Source organism: Mugil cephalus, chromosome 9 (genome assembly GCF_022458985.1).
Source record: "Mugil cephalus isolate CIBA_MC_2020 chromosome 9, CIBA_Mcephalus_1.1, whole genome shotgun sequence".
Lineage (NCBI taxonomy): Eukaryota > Metazoa > Chordata > Actinopteri > Mugiliformes > Mugilidae > Mugil > Mugil cephalus.
The window spans coordinates 21,366,163-21,379,631 of NC_061778.1; the positions used below are offsets into that span (position 1 = coordinate 21,366,163).

Sequence of the window (13,469 nt, forward strand, 5' to 3'; positions counted from 1 at the left end):
TACCAAAAAAAAAAAAAGCATAATCCGAGTGCAGTCAGCACTGAAACAACAACAAACACAGAACATTTAAACGAAGTGAACAGTTTCCTGAAGACAAATGTTTATTCATTTAAAACTCAATTTCATGAAGAAACAGAAAAGTTTCTAGAGGCAATACCAAGACAGCATTATGCTTTGGTAATGGATAAACCAATGGATTGTTGATTCCACAAGGCCTGTTGTTACTGGTAGTAGCAGAGGTTTTGATGCAGGAAAACATATTAATGTCCTTTTAAATAAAAAGAAACTGTCAATTAGCGGAATTTTTCCACTGTTCTGTGATCAGTTCTGATCTGCTTTTGTATTTTGTATTGCACACACTGAATGTGAGCAGCAGGACACAGTGAATGGAGGGGTGCAGCCTGTGGCCTGTTTACTTTTTAATGTAAAGCTGCAGTTTTTTGGACCTGTAATTCATGTGGATGTTACGTAGACATGTTCCACCCACCTAGACCAGACCAGACCAGACCAGTCCTTGATGGAGGGAAATGGGAGACCTACACTACATTAGGAAGGTAGTCATAATGTTATGCCTGATCGGCGTGACATGTATGTCACATTTAATTATCATTCTGTTATGGAACCAATCAACTTTTGTTCTGATAACAGAACATAACTGGAAATATTAAAATATAGTTCATCTATACTTCAGTCTACTCTGTAGAGGTCTTCTTATTCTTTGGCTGATGAAGAGAAAAGAGAAAACCATTTCAAAGTAGAGAAGATTGGAGAGGGAGAACTGGCGTCAGGAGTAACTGTGTGGCAATGGCAAACAAATTACACGGCTCACAGGTCAGGCAGGAGGTCACCTAACAGAATTTCACAGGGAGGCCTGAACCAGCTCTGAGTACTTCAGTGATTTCCAATCTGCACCTGAAGATGAGTCCGTGCATCCAAGGGACACAGTGTTTGATACGGAGACGGTAGATTAGGATTAATCAACAGGTGAGTGTGTGCCCGTGGTACGTGTTTCAAGATATCACAAAAAAAAATATATAAATTAAATATGGCTGGGTATGGCCGCTGACTTCCTAAATCTGATCCAGAAGGTCCCGTTCCATTCGATTTGACCCGTTGAGAAATATTTCAGTTTCGATACAACTGGATTCGGAGATTTGAAGTATTTCTCGATATTCCTCTTGTGTGACTTTGCCAACTCTTCTCCGTCGTCATCCTTTTTAAACCCGCAATGCTTCCGCTCGTCAGCATGTCAGGTTTTGGATCTTACTCAGACGTGGACCAGTCTCATTGCACAGTCTCGCAAGACTAGCCGTGCAACACAAGGCCTAGAGAGACCCCGGTGAGCTTTTTAATGAGAGGATGCAGTGAATGGCATGTGTTTCTTTATATATTTAAATAAACAGATCCAAGGATTTTACAGATCGATATCGGATCTTTGGAAGGGAGATCAATTTAAATCTGAAAAGCAATAAGTTTTTTTTTTCTTTAAAACCCAAGCATTAAAAATCTTTCTATACAATCTATATTCTTCTGCAAGGTAATGTGCTCCAGAAGAAACAGACCCTGAGCACAGACATAGAAAGAGAAAGAAAGGCACACGTAATATCGTATTCATGGTTTATCTTTATGTCTTCTACAAAATGCAACCATAGAACAGCACTCATTGAACTCACAATGAGAGGCAGAAATGCATTACAAATAAAAGAAAAAAAATCCTGGACACACAAGAGGCCCTTTTCTTCAAAACTGTGAGGTTTATTTTCAGTCTGACAATTTCTTTGGTTTTCTTTGAGCTCTGCATAGGAAAGATGCAAGGCATACAGTCGCTGATAGTTCACATTACATCCAGTAGCTGAAGGTCAGATTTTGCTGCAGTTTTTTAAAGTTTTAAACCTTTGGCACACTTGACGGAGGCTGCTACAGCATGTGATCAGGCTCCTTTATTGGCAATGAGGAAATCATCAGTTTGTGATTCGTGATTTCACACTGAGAATGCACTGGGTTGGGGGAAAAAAATAAAATTTCCTTTTAGTTACTAATATCTATCTTAATTTGAAATACACTGACATTGATTCATAAAATCCTCCGATTGATTTTTTTTAAGTACCTGCCATTTCCAGCATCCCCTCCTCGCCGGTCTTGCCGCGCAACGAGATTAGTCCACGTATGAGGGAGATCCAAAACACGATGGAAGAAGCAATCCTCGGGGCACTGTCAGGTCTGACTGGATTTTAAAACGTATGACGACTGCGTTGGAGCAGCTCTTCTCTCCGGCTTTGAAAGGTCAAACGGTGGGCAAATACCATAAATCTCCGAAACCAATGACAGCATTTGTTTTGTGAAAAGAAAATCTTTTTTTCGTAAGCGAGTGAAACTGTTTTGGAAACTGAAATGTCCCAAAATAAATGGAATAAACTGAATCTAATCAAATCAGCACCCTGTCAATCGGATCGATTCAGGGAAACCAGTGGCGATGTCCAGCTCTACACTGAGATATTAGTATTAGCAGCATGATGCAACCTTAACTTCATTCTTCTGGTGTGTGTGTGTGTGTGTGTGTGTTTGTTTCGCAGCATGCAGGCTGCTGCTCAGGCAGACAGACATCATTAAGCTGCCTGACAGCATCAATCTGGACTGATGGGACACCCATACTGGATGTAGCAGGGCTATAAAAGACATCTTTTAACTCACACACACTGTGGACACACGCATACGCATGCACACACACACACACACACAGACACACTCAGCCTTTCACTCTTCTGTGACACAGTCTATGATCCCGTCCTCTCCGCTGACTGTCAGTCATTTTCTCCTCGCCCCCCTCTCCATCCACACTCCTCAGTGTCCTGGCAGCGCTGCTGAAATATTGGTTTGAAAGCTAACACTGTTCTCTGGGGACTCATCAAATGTGTGTGTTCCAGCGAAGATCCTCTCACTCTGGCTCGACTGCGGTCCTGCGGATCGAGCCTGAGCCTCAGTAAAACCTCCGACTGTGCCCGGCGCCGTTGCCATCGCACTCCAAACAAATCAAATCTGGCATGTTTGCGCAAAAAAAGTCAGTCCTGCGAGTGGAACTAATCACCACGTTTGGCCCCCTGATCGCAGCCCGCGCCGACGGAATTCCTACAGCGATGTTCACACAGAACGGCGAGCATGTGACCAGTTTATGTCCAGCTCCGGTGGTGGTTTTTCCACTGCAGCTCCAGAGCATCATTAAGTAAAAACACCTCCAGTCATTCAACAGCAGCTCACTGGAATTTGTGATTATGCCAAAATTCTATTTCACTCGCGTTGGCCACAGTCCCCTGGACTCACCAGCCAAAGGAGTGACATAATCTTGAGTGTAAGAAATTCACTTGAATGTGAACCCACCGGCGGTAACACAGGCTTTTTTCCACAACAGGATTACCTGTTTGAATGAAGGATTAATAGAAACTGGATATGTGGATGTATTTAATGGGTAAACACTTAAGCCAACCAAACAGTTTTAATCCTGTAATCCTGTAATACAGCCTCACCTCAGATTTCGTATGGACTCTTAAGTACAGAAACAAACACACAGAAATGTATCGGGTCATTGCCACGGAAAGAAGCACTGTCGGCAAGTCCCTGTTTGCTGACGGAGACATTACTAAGCCATAATATGCTTTAAAATGTTAGATTCTGCCGCCTTATTTTATTCAGTAAAGATTTGCCGGTCAACAAGAAGCTTGAGCAATGGGTGGGCACAGCTACTGAAGACCAAAAAAAAGGTACTTCACTGATATGGTTTTGCCAGATAATGAACAGTTGTGTAAAGTTTGTAAAAACTTCATGAAAACTGTATTCCTCAGTCACACATTAACAGATTCACCACCAGGCAAACACATGAATCTTGCTACATGCTCGGAGACTGCAGGGTAAGTAGCTTAAAGAAAATCAGACCATTACGAGTTGATGACAATTAAAGTTAAAAAGCAGCAGATAACATTCACATGTGAGTCTGTTGTCAGTCACATTCTTTTTTGCAACGTCTATTTATACCCTCAGTTATTCATCACAACCCGTTTGTGTTTCATGCGCGAAATGTGACAAAAGAAGAAAAATGCAAGACGAATGTGGAAATTAGAGGGACACTACTTTGCTGTACTGAGCTTGGTGGATTTGGTTTCACCTATAAAATAAATGCATTTTATCACACGTTCTTCTCTAATGAGTGCTGATAAGCAGAGCCAGCAGTGACGGTAACAGTATACAGCATCAGTAATGCCTGAGCTCATGCCCGGCTAACTCAATACTGCTGATCAAGTGAAATAAACGTGCATCAAATTACAGAAACACTGCAATGAATTTGAAAATGCGCAGAAATATTTTTATAGTGACTCCAATCATGATTGGAAGGGAACTCTTGCTCCTTTATCCAACAAACTCCTCTTCCAAACGGGTTTTCTGTGAAAAGAAAACTTTCCATTTAATCTCAAGGCTGGCTGCTGTTGTTGTTTTGATTGATTACACTGAGGGTGATCTATCGTACCATGAAGTACTTCACACTCAGCAGCGTCTGACATTCCTCTGTAGGATCCTCCCTGTACATATTTCTATAGTTTCCCACTGCCACCCTTTGGTCGTATTGTGAATAAAACTGAACAATTAACCCTTTGTTGGTCTTCTGATTTGTTTCCTGACCACCAACCAGAGGGCCCTACTGTTTGTCAAGTCCTCTCGTCCTAAGTTACTGTTGCTAGCAATACAAACATAGCTATGCAAGCATCAATTCCCAGAAGGGAAAAGTTGAACATTTGTCACACTAGAGTCTACTTACCAATGGCAGTTATCCATTTATCTTAGATCTCACATACATGACGTTATTTCCCAGCTAGAATTAGCCATTTGGTTAGTAGGCTTTATTGCTTTAGTCTAAGAAGTGTCCTTTGGAACTTCCTTGGAAAAGGTCAATAATTGTTATAAATTGGATTAATAATGTGAAAAAAGAGGTAAATGAATGAAGGGTGGAGGACAAGCGGGCAATACTGATGGCATTTCTAAGTTAGCTGCTGCTAAAGTTAAGTAACTAAACAAGTGTCAAAAAAGATGTCAGATGTTTCCAAACATTTAATAGTATTAAATCATCAGAATCAATCAGAATTGGAGAATGGAAAATGACAGGTAACAATAGATTAGATTACGACAGAAGCTGGACGGCCAAACGAGGAAGTCGAACACAAGCTGTTATTCCTGAAAATGTTATTTAGCTTAAGCCAAAGGTCGGTAAGGAAGACATGTTCACATGTTCTGACGGCTTTCCTCTACGGTTAATTTGGTCTGTTTCTGCTGCGCCATTATCTTCATCCCTTCCAATTTCCCACGCTGTCAACGCCACACCATTCTCAATGTCAGCATCTCTACTCTTGTCCACGTCCCAAGTGTCTGTTCTTATAATTCATTGCAGTTCTGTCATTCTGCCCTTCAGACTGTCCGTCGCGCAGGCCTCCTCCTCCTCCTCCCGATCTCCACCTCATCCTCGTGGTCCCAGGGGGGGTCTCCAACCAAAGTCTTCAGGCTCTGAGCACAGCTGCACACTGGATGGTGCTTTCCCCATCTACTACCCTCATCTGTCATTGGAGTCCAGCCCACAAAATATTTGACCTCACGCGCTCATCTTTCCATGTACTTCCAAATGATCTCTTTAGGTTTCCGTTCAAGTGACCAAAAATGAGCTCACATCGGTCACAGCAGCATAATGCCATGCAATGCACAGTTCATGACTTTGTAACTGTGGAACGCACTAAACAAAACGCGGTTCAATAATTCATGACATAATCATAATTCATATGCTAAAATGCTCTTGTACTCCTATGAGCGCCTCATTTATCCAATCAACTAATGTACCACAGAAAACTCTATGTATGGTAGGAGCTGCTCCACACAGCTCCACTGTGTGATTACACAGTACATCAAGAAATACTTATTACAGGATATACCGCTTCAGGACATTGTAAAAGGCCAGTGTGAGAAGTTAAAGAGGGCGTACAGATTATCAAACAGCCTTCACGTGTAATGTGTTCAAATTATCCCTCTGGGGTCTTGGTCACTGCATTCATTTTACTGGCACATTGGATCTCACGCTGTATAAAAAACATGCATGACATGTGCTGTGACACAGAACAAAAATAGTTCCGATTTCTCCACAGATCTTTACATGTATTCAACACAACTGAAGTGTGACTGGAATGATTTTCCAGTTCCTGTAGAAAACCAACACCCTTCTCATCGCAAGGTGACCACAGATGCCCCCTATTCTGAGGTATTACCATATTTGCGGAATAATTAGGGCTGAAGACAACATTCACTGCATCAACACTGGTTATCGAAGCCAAGAAGAGATGAGGAAAGAACAAACCCACTTTGAGCTTGTAGTTTCTGATAGTAGGAGAAAAGTGTAACAGCAGAAGCGCCTGAAACTCCGTAGTCACGACAGTTTTATCTGACAACCACCAGCCGGGTAGTGGAGCGTGCAGTCTTCAGCTCCAATGACAGACACACTTCTCTCTCCTGAATCAACCATCAAGTCCTCTGCTGCCAAACAAAACACTTCCTTGGTGCGTGACTGTATTGTCAGTGATTCCCCATTCGCCATGAATGGAGCAGAAATCACCAAAAGACGTGCGAACCACTGAAGTAAAGCATCTACAGAAAACGATCCGCTCCAACGTGGAACAAAGGGGAGGAAAAGGAGGATGATTTTCTCCAAATGAGAATGGAAAAACTAGAAGATATGACAGAGGCACCCTCACTCTGGGCATGCAAACACATCACGCTCTCTAGCTCTGGCACTAAAATAATACACCAACGGCATTTTGTTCACCTTGTCAGGGAATGTGCTGTAAAACAAAGAGGCACACCCTTTTACTTAAATGCTCCTCTATAAATGATGACCTGTTCCCAAGCATCATTAAAGCTTTTAAAACCCAGTTACTCGTTTTAATAATGGAGACTAATGAATGAGGTGAGCTCGCTTTATTTAACAGAATCACTTACAGAAGCCCAGCGGCATCCGGGTTTGGACAGAAACAACAAGGTTTCAGATTTTTATAAAGGGAGTTTTTTTTTAAATTTATTTTTTTAAATTTAACTACTCAACTTAGTGGAGAAAATAAACGAAAAACGAGCAGTGATGACAAATTATATCTCACACTTTAGCAGCTGGCCTTGTTGGAAGGAGACAGAGTAGGTGGAACTGCGATCTACCTGTGTGCTTAGAGGTGATGTTCAGTCAGAGATAAATACGTGTTTAGCGAAGACAGTAGCAGAGCCGACTGCATAATGAAATTAGCAAATACTCACATCAAATTCAGAATCTGCGTTTGCCACTCGCAGTTAAAACGATGCTCACTTTTGGAATTGTTTTTTTCTCGCTCTCGTCTGCCGGCTGCATTTTAAAAAGCAGACAACAACCAGGGTTAACATCCAAATCAATTGAAGTCTAAGCAGATGACAAGTGTAAAGTACCTCTGCAGCGAGATGGACGTCACCGCTCCCTCTCAGCGGAAACAATGGCTCGGCCAGCAGATAACGATTTTACTGTCCGTCATGTGCACACAGCACCGGGAAAATGATTCCAGGATGGACATAACACATGAAAAGGAAAAACTTCAAATCACTAGAGCAATGACATGCAAGGGAATGGAGGACGAAGTAAAGGAGACGTGAAGGGGACAGAGAGACGCTCTTAAGTAGGTGGAGTAGGAGATGGGGGGCTATGTGTGTGAACTAATGAGACGAAAGTTAATAGGGGAGTGAAGAGGTTTCAACCACTCACCAAGAAACGATTTAGCACGAGAGGCAGCGATAAGAATCTTAACTATGGATCTTTTATCCGATTCTATTCTATTCCCTCTGTCCCAGCTCAGATTTTCCAGCAGAGAAAGCCATTATTTTGTAGGACTGAGAAAAAAAAATACTTAAAAAGAATTGGATTTTACTTCTACTCTGGTGCTGGTACATTGCCATAGTTACTTCTTCAAATCTTCCCTTTGTCCACCCTCACTGGCCTGCGACAGCCTGGTTACTGTGCTTTTATGTGGAATGCCACAGTGAAGCGGTGAAAACTGTCATCTGCTAAACAGCATTCAAGAGCTTCATGTGTTACAACCTTGGAAACTTCCAAAAGAAAGACTCAGCAGCTGACTCAAACTTCCTTGGAAGACAGATGTCGGCATATTAGCCCAACACGAAACAATCACGTAGAGACTCAAACCTTCTCAGAATATGGATCTGGTAACCATTTGGATTTCAGTATGGAGAATATTTTTGCTAACACAGAGGATCTGCACCATTGGATAGTCTGAAAACCAATCAGAGCCATTTCATTGCAAACAAAATCAACTCCACGGCGCTCGGGTGTATGACTACGTTGCTGTTGCTCTACTGTCCGTCACCACATAAAGCCCGACCAAACAATGTTGAGATGTTTGCCAGGTAATAATCAGTTCCCAACAGAACTACTTCAATCAACTTTACACCGCAAAAATGTTTTTCCAGGCTCCAATCCAGGTTGGTTCTGTCTTCAAGCTATGAAGACTCATCATCGCTGGTGTACACTGTAGCAGGCATGAATCCAAGCTGACCACAACTGCTGTTATTGATTAAAAAAATGCATCTTTAGAGCCACGGTTTAATTGCGTTCACTGTTATAAATGTGCTGCCAGCAGCTCGAAAGCTGTACCAATCATTTTCTAACAAACACAGTTTATATTTTATTGTCTTTTATGCTGAAATGCAGTAATTCAACAGCATGTAGTTTCCAGTCAAGGAGAATTCATGAAGTCAACGGGCACAAGGCCAATCATGAGCCTGAAAATTGAGAGCTGGGTTTGTAGGAGTTGAAGGCCTGCTCCCTTTCAGCGTCTCTCCGGAGTGTAATTGTCAGAAACTTTCAACGGGGGCACAGGAATTCTTTAACTTCTGTGTCTCACCTATAACTCGAGCACTCACCCTTGGGGCGTTTGGCGATTCGCCGTTTCTTTACCCAAACGGATTTCCTGCCGAACTCAAACTGAGCAGCCTGTGTCACAAATCCATAGCCAAACATTCACAACTCCCCTCAGAGTCAATCTCCTTCCAGTCTGGAGAGCATCATTACTTACCGCTGACATTTAATTACTAAAGTAGACAGGAGAGAAGACCTGCAACCAATCCGCCCTTTCCTGCTGCCGTCATCCCTCTTGATCACAAACACTGGTGCTCAGATCTGTGTCCTTACCACAGCTACACATATGGAGCGCATACATATTTCTCTTCTTCTGCAATTCATGTGAATCCTGTCCACCTAACACACACTCCACATGTATGGGGCCCGTCAAGAGAGCAACGCCAAGTAGAATCAGGAGCTCAGGGCCGATTGATGCACAGTATGATGCATGGTGATGTGGAGAAGCCAACGGGGATGTGCTCTGAGATGTGAATGTGCTCCAAGCTGGCGTGGAAGTGAAAGAGATCCTTCCACACACACATTTGACCAGGATTGTAAAATAACAACTGTTGAGCTGCCAGTCCAACAGCCTCCACACATTTCTGACTACTCCACTACTCTAAAGGAGACTGCTCTCTTCCTTCTCCCACACCGCTACTGTACAGGGACACCGGCGTCAGCTCGGCTCATCACTAACTTTATTCGCACCGAACAGATCTAGTGGAACGACAGGGGCTTCGCTGCGGGGGGGCACTGCACGCCTCCCCACCGTGTCAGGTGGTCTCAGGAGGGGGAGTCACGCCACTTACCTTCACAACTCGAGTCAGCCTCAAGACCGGACATTAAACGTCCCCCCAGTATAGACGCAGCATCCTCCTATCAACTCCGCAGCTTTCCTAATGGGAAACGTCAGGACAAGAACATGAAAAGAATGAAACGATCCCTTGCCTTGAAATCCAAAGAAGAAAGCGACGCCGGTGATCCACACGGTGTGTATCCAGAAGTAAGGCATGGTGTCCTTCAGTCGGGTGCAAAAGCTCCGCGCTCTCCCGGACGAAGCTGCGTCTCCGGCGCTTAGTTTCCAGAGGAGAAAGAAGCTGCGGATGGAGAAATCCCAGTCTGAACGGAGCTGATGAGCACGAGAGATGGAGACTCTGCCGCTGCTGCTGCCGCCGATGCTTTCACACGGACATTAGCGACCCCTACAGGAGCTCTCAGCGACGGACACGGAGGAGGTGTGTAGGTGTCCTCTCTCTTTCCGTCTCTGCGTGTGTGTGGTCAGTGTTTCCACTAAAGCTGCCGGTTCAGGCCCGACAGCGGAACTAATCTGAAACACATTTCATTCAGCACAACAACCAGGACCAATAAATAAAGAAATAAATAAAGGTTGTGCTGTGCATTCTCATGTTGGAGGTCTTAGGATGCCAAGAATGCCACTTATCTATTTCTTCATACACTCATCTGCCACAACATTAAAACCACTGACAGGTGAAGTAAATGACATTGGCCATCTCGTGAGAATACATATGTTCTGCTGGGAAGCTTTTGGACCCGGCATTCACCTAGAACAGACCAGACACCCCCATCCTCGATGGCAGCAGCCTGACACACACTAAAAGAACAACTCAAAAAACAAGAAAAACCAGACAGTATAAGGTGTTGACCTGGCCTCCAAATTCACTAGATCCCAAACTGATCAAATATCTGTGGGATGATCCACAGAGGCCCCTCCCCTCCACCAAAGACCCCCACTAAGAACATCCTGTTGTCAGACGCCACAGGACACCCTCAGAAGATCCATGTCCATTCTTTGATGAATCACAGCTGAATGGGGGGTTACCAGGGAGACCTACATAATATTAGGAAGGTGGTCATAATGCTATGCCTGATCGGTGTACAGTGAGCCTTACACTCCTGCTTTAGGACAACACAAATGGATGACATTAAATAGATATGTAGCCTGTGTTTTCAACTCTCGATTTCTAGTTAAAATATTTTCTGAAGTCGTCTCAGTTTAAAAATTATCGATTGATCTACTGTGTGCCAAAGTTATAAATGAGCGTCTGGCCCGTCTCACCGGAGGAAGCCAGTTATCTGGTTTTAAGCGCGTGGTTTAAATCCTGACAGCAGATTTATTGCGAGCGGTTCTCACAGAGCCACGGAAGCTTTCGTTTTTATTACTCATTCTGGCTGCCTCAATTTTGTTTAAACTAATATACTACTTCTAATATTGAGAGCTCCACTGTAAAGCTTTTGCAAGTTTCACGTTAATTTCCCTCAGTGGCCCCAGGATTGCGCCCGGCTGCCTGAAGCCCACCCTTCTGTGTTCTGTCCACCAGCCCTTGCAGGTATCACCCCATTCGGCCTACAGCGAAAGGTAGCTACCCTCGCCCTGGCAAGGAAAGCCGAACAACATCACCGGCATATCCCGCATGCCACGACAACACAGCCAGGACGTTCATTGCTATATTCAACTCGCTATCTTTCCTTTAGCATTTGAGACTGCTGCAAACATTCACATCATGTCATGGGGGGGTGAATAGAGAACGACAAGTGACCTGAGTCAGTTGTTTTGTATTATCTTTACACTCCCCCTCTGTGACTGAATTACAGGCTCAAATGACTGCTGTTCCATATAGGATGTAATGACCCGTGAATCAATTCGAAATCCAATAACTTGTGAGTGTGTGTGTGATGATATAAAGCCAGCATTCATAGACTGTTCTGATAAGTTAACGTCTACATTTATTCACAGCGCTGTTCACAATATAGGGCAGTGAATACAGAGGATTTTACTTGGCATTCTCCATGTTTGTCTGCCTGGTAAATTCCAAAATGTGACATTATCAAGGGCTTAACTTTGTTTTTTGGATCTTTGCCCGAGCTGGAAGAATCAATCTTGGAGCAAAGTTTGTATTTGCATTTTTGTGTACCCATAGTCCACAGTTTTGTTCCCATCTGCGAAGCTTCCGCCCACAAGATCTCATGGCACGAGTTGACTGTGTGGGGAAGTTTATTTACATTGTCCACCTGTTCCCATTTCCCTGTCCATCTGTACTTTAGACTGAGAGGTGAGGGGAACTGTTTTTATTCCAGCATACCAGCAGCAAGACAAACAAAGTAAATGTCAATCCAGCCAAAACAACACAGTAAAAGAAATCTAATTCGCTGTCAGAGTTGGACTATCAGATACCTGTGCAGATTTGCTTTTTAATCTGCATGTAGACTTGTCAGGCAAAAGAATATTTAGATTTGTCATTGTTTCTGTGGACATTTCCAACTTCAAACCAAATGCACTTGAATGCTCAAATGTATTCGTGTAATAAATTAATTATTGGTTTCCCTGTCACAGATTGTATAACGCCTTCCAAGGGGCTGCAGTGGCCATGATATTACTAAACTGTTGCGGTGTGTGCATCAGACAGTCAAACATTTTGTTGCGAAGTATGAGGTGTCATTTGCTCAGAGACAGGGCCAACGTGAAGAAACTTGTGACACAACCACCACTGAATAAGACTGACAAGCTCAAACATCAAGATCGGTCCAAGAAAACATAGACTGACAGTTGATAGGTCCGTTTGGTACATTTTGGAAAAAAATCAAAAAAAAAAAAAAAACACTGTGGAGCTCAGCAACAAAAAAAGGACAGGATGTTCACGAAAGAACAGTGGTAAAAAAACAAAAAACAAAAAACTAAAAAACATCACAGCAGCCAGTCAAATAACCCCAGGAACCCTCTCCAGAACATCTATGTGCATATATCTGCATGTACATGGTTGGTTGTTTTACTTTAAAATTCTACACTTTGACTTCGTACACTGAAGGCCTTGAGCTGATATGCATCAGCCTATTAGAGTCGTTTGGTATACCAGTGCTGCGGGCATCTTGACCTTTCAAAATCATCTAGAAAAAGCCAAGTCAGCTCTGGAACAGCATTGATGAAACTAAGCTCAACCTGTACCAAAATGAAGAATGGGGGGATGTTGGAACGGCTCACGATCCATAGCATATAACATCTGTAAAACACAGCGGATGCAGTGTGACCCACAGGTATGCATGGCTTCCAAAGGCACTGGGTCATTAGTGTTTATTGATGTGACAGAAGACAGAAGCATCTGTCAGCTGGCTCCCATTCAGCCAAATGAAGCAAAGCTGATTGGATGGCACCTCACAGCACAGATGGACGACGGCACAGGAGTCTTTCTTTTTTTTTTTTTTTTGATGATGAAGATATGCAACACTCTGCGATGGCCGAGTCATTCACCTGATTTCAACCCAAGTGGAATGTGTGCTCGAAAGATGAAAGTAAAGGTACAAGGGCTAACTAACAAACACAAACTGAAGCCCTGGTAAAGCATCACGAAGAAGGAAACTCACTCTTCAATCCATGGTTGTGATCTGCGTGGGTTTCCAGATTTCAGGCTGGAAGAGCCATTTTATAATTCTTAAACTGAGCAGTTTATTTAGGGTTACACTCATTTTTCCAACTGCATATGAGCCCTGGAAGATAACAAAA

The 13,469-nt window shown here is 43.2% G+C and overlaps 1 protein-coding gene across 1 annotated transcript in view; it reads right to left on the minus strand.

The window, feature by feature from the left end:
- LOC125013171 (limbic system associated membrane protein) overlaps positions 1–10,181 on the minus strand; it is a 477,231-nt gene extending 467,050 nt beyond the window's left edge. The window contains exon 1 of the mRNA XM_047593559.1: positions 9,902–10,181. Within this exon, the coding sequence (XP_047449515.1) occupies positions 9,902–9,965 (64 nt within the window). The 5' untranslated portion in view covers positions 9,966–10,181. The remainder of the gene's footprint in view (positions 1–9,901) is intronic.
- Between the last annotated feature and the right edge of the window lie 3,288 nt (positions 10,182–13,469).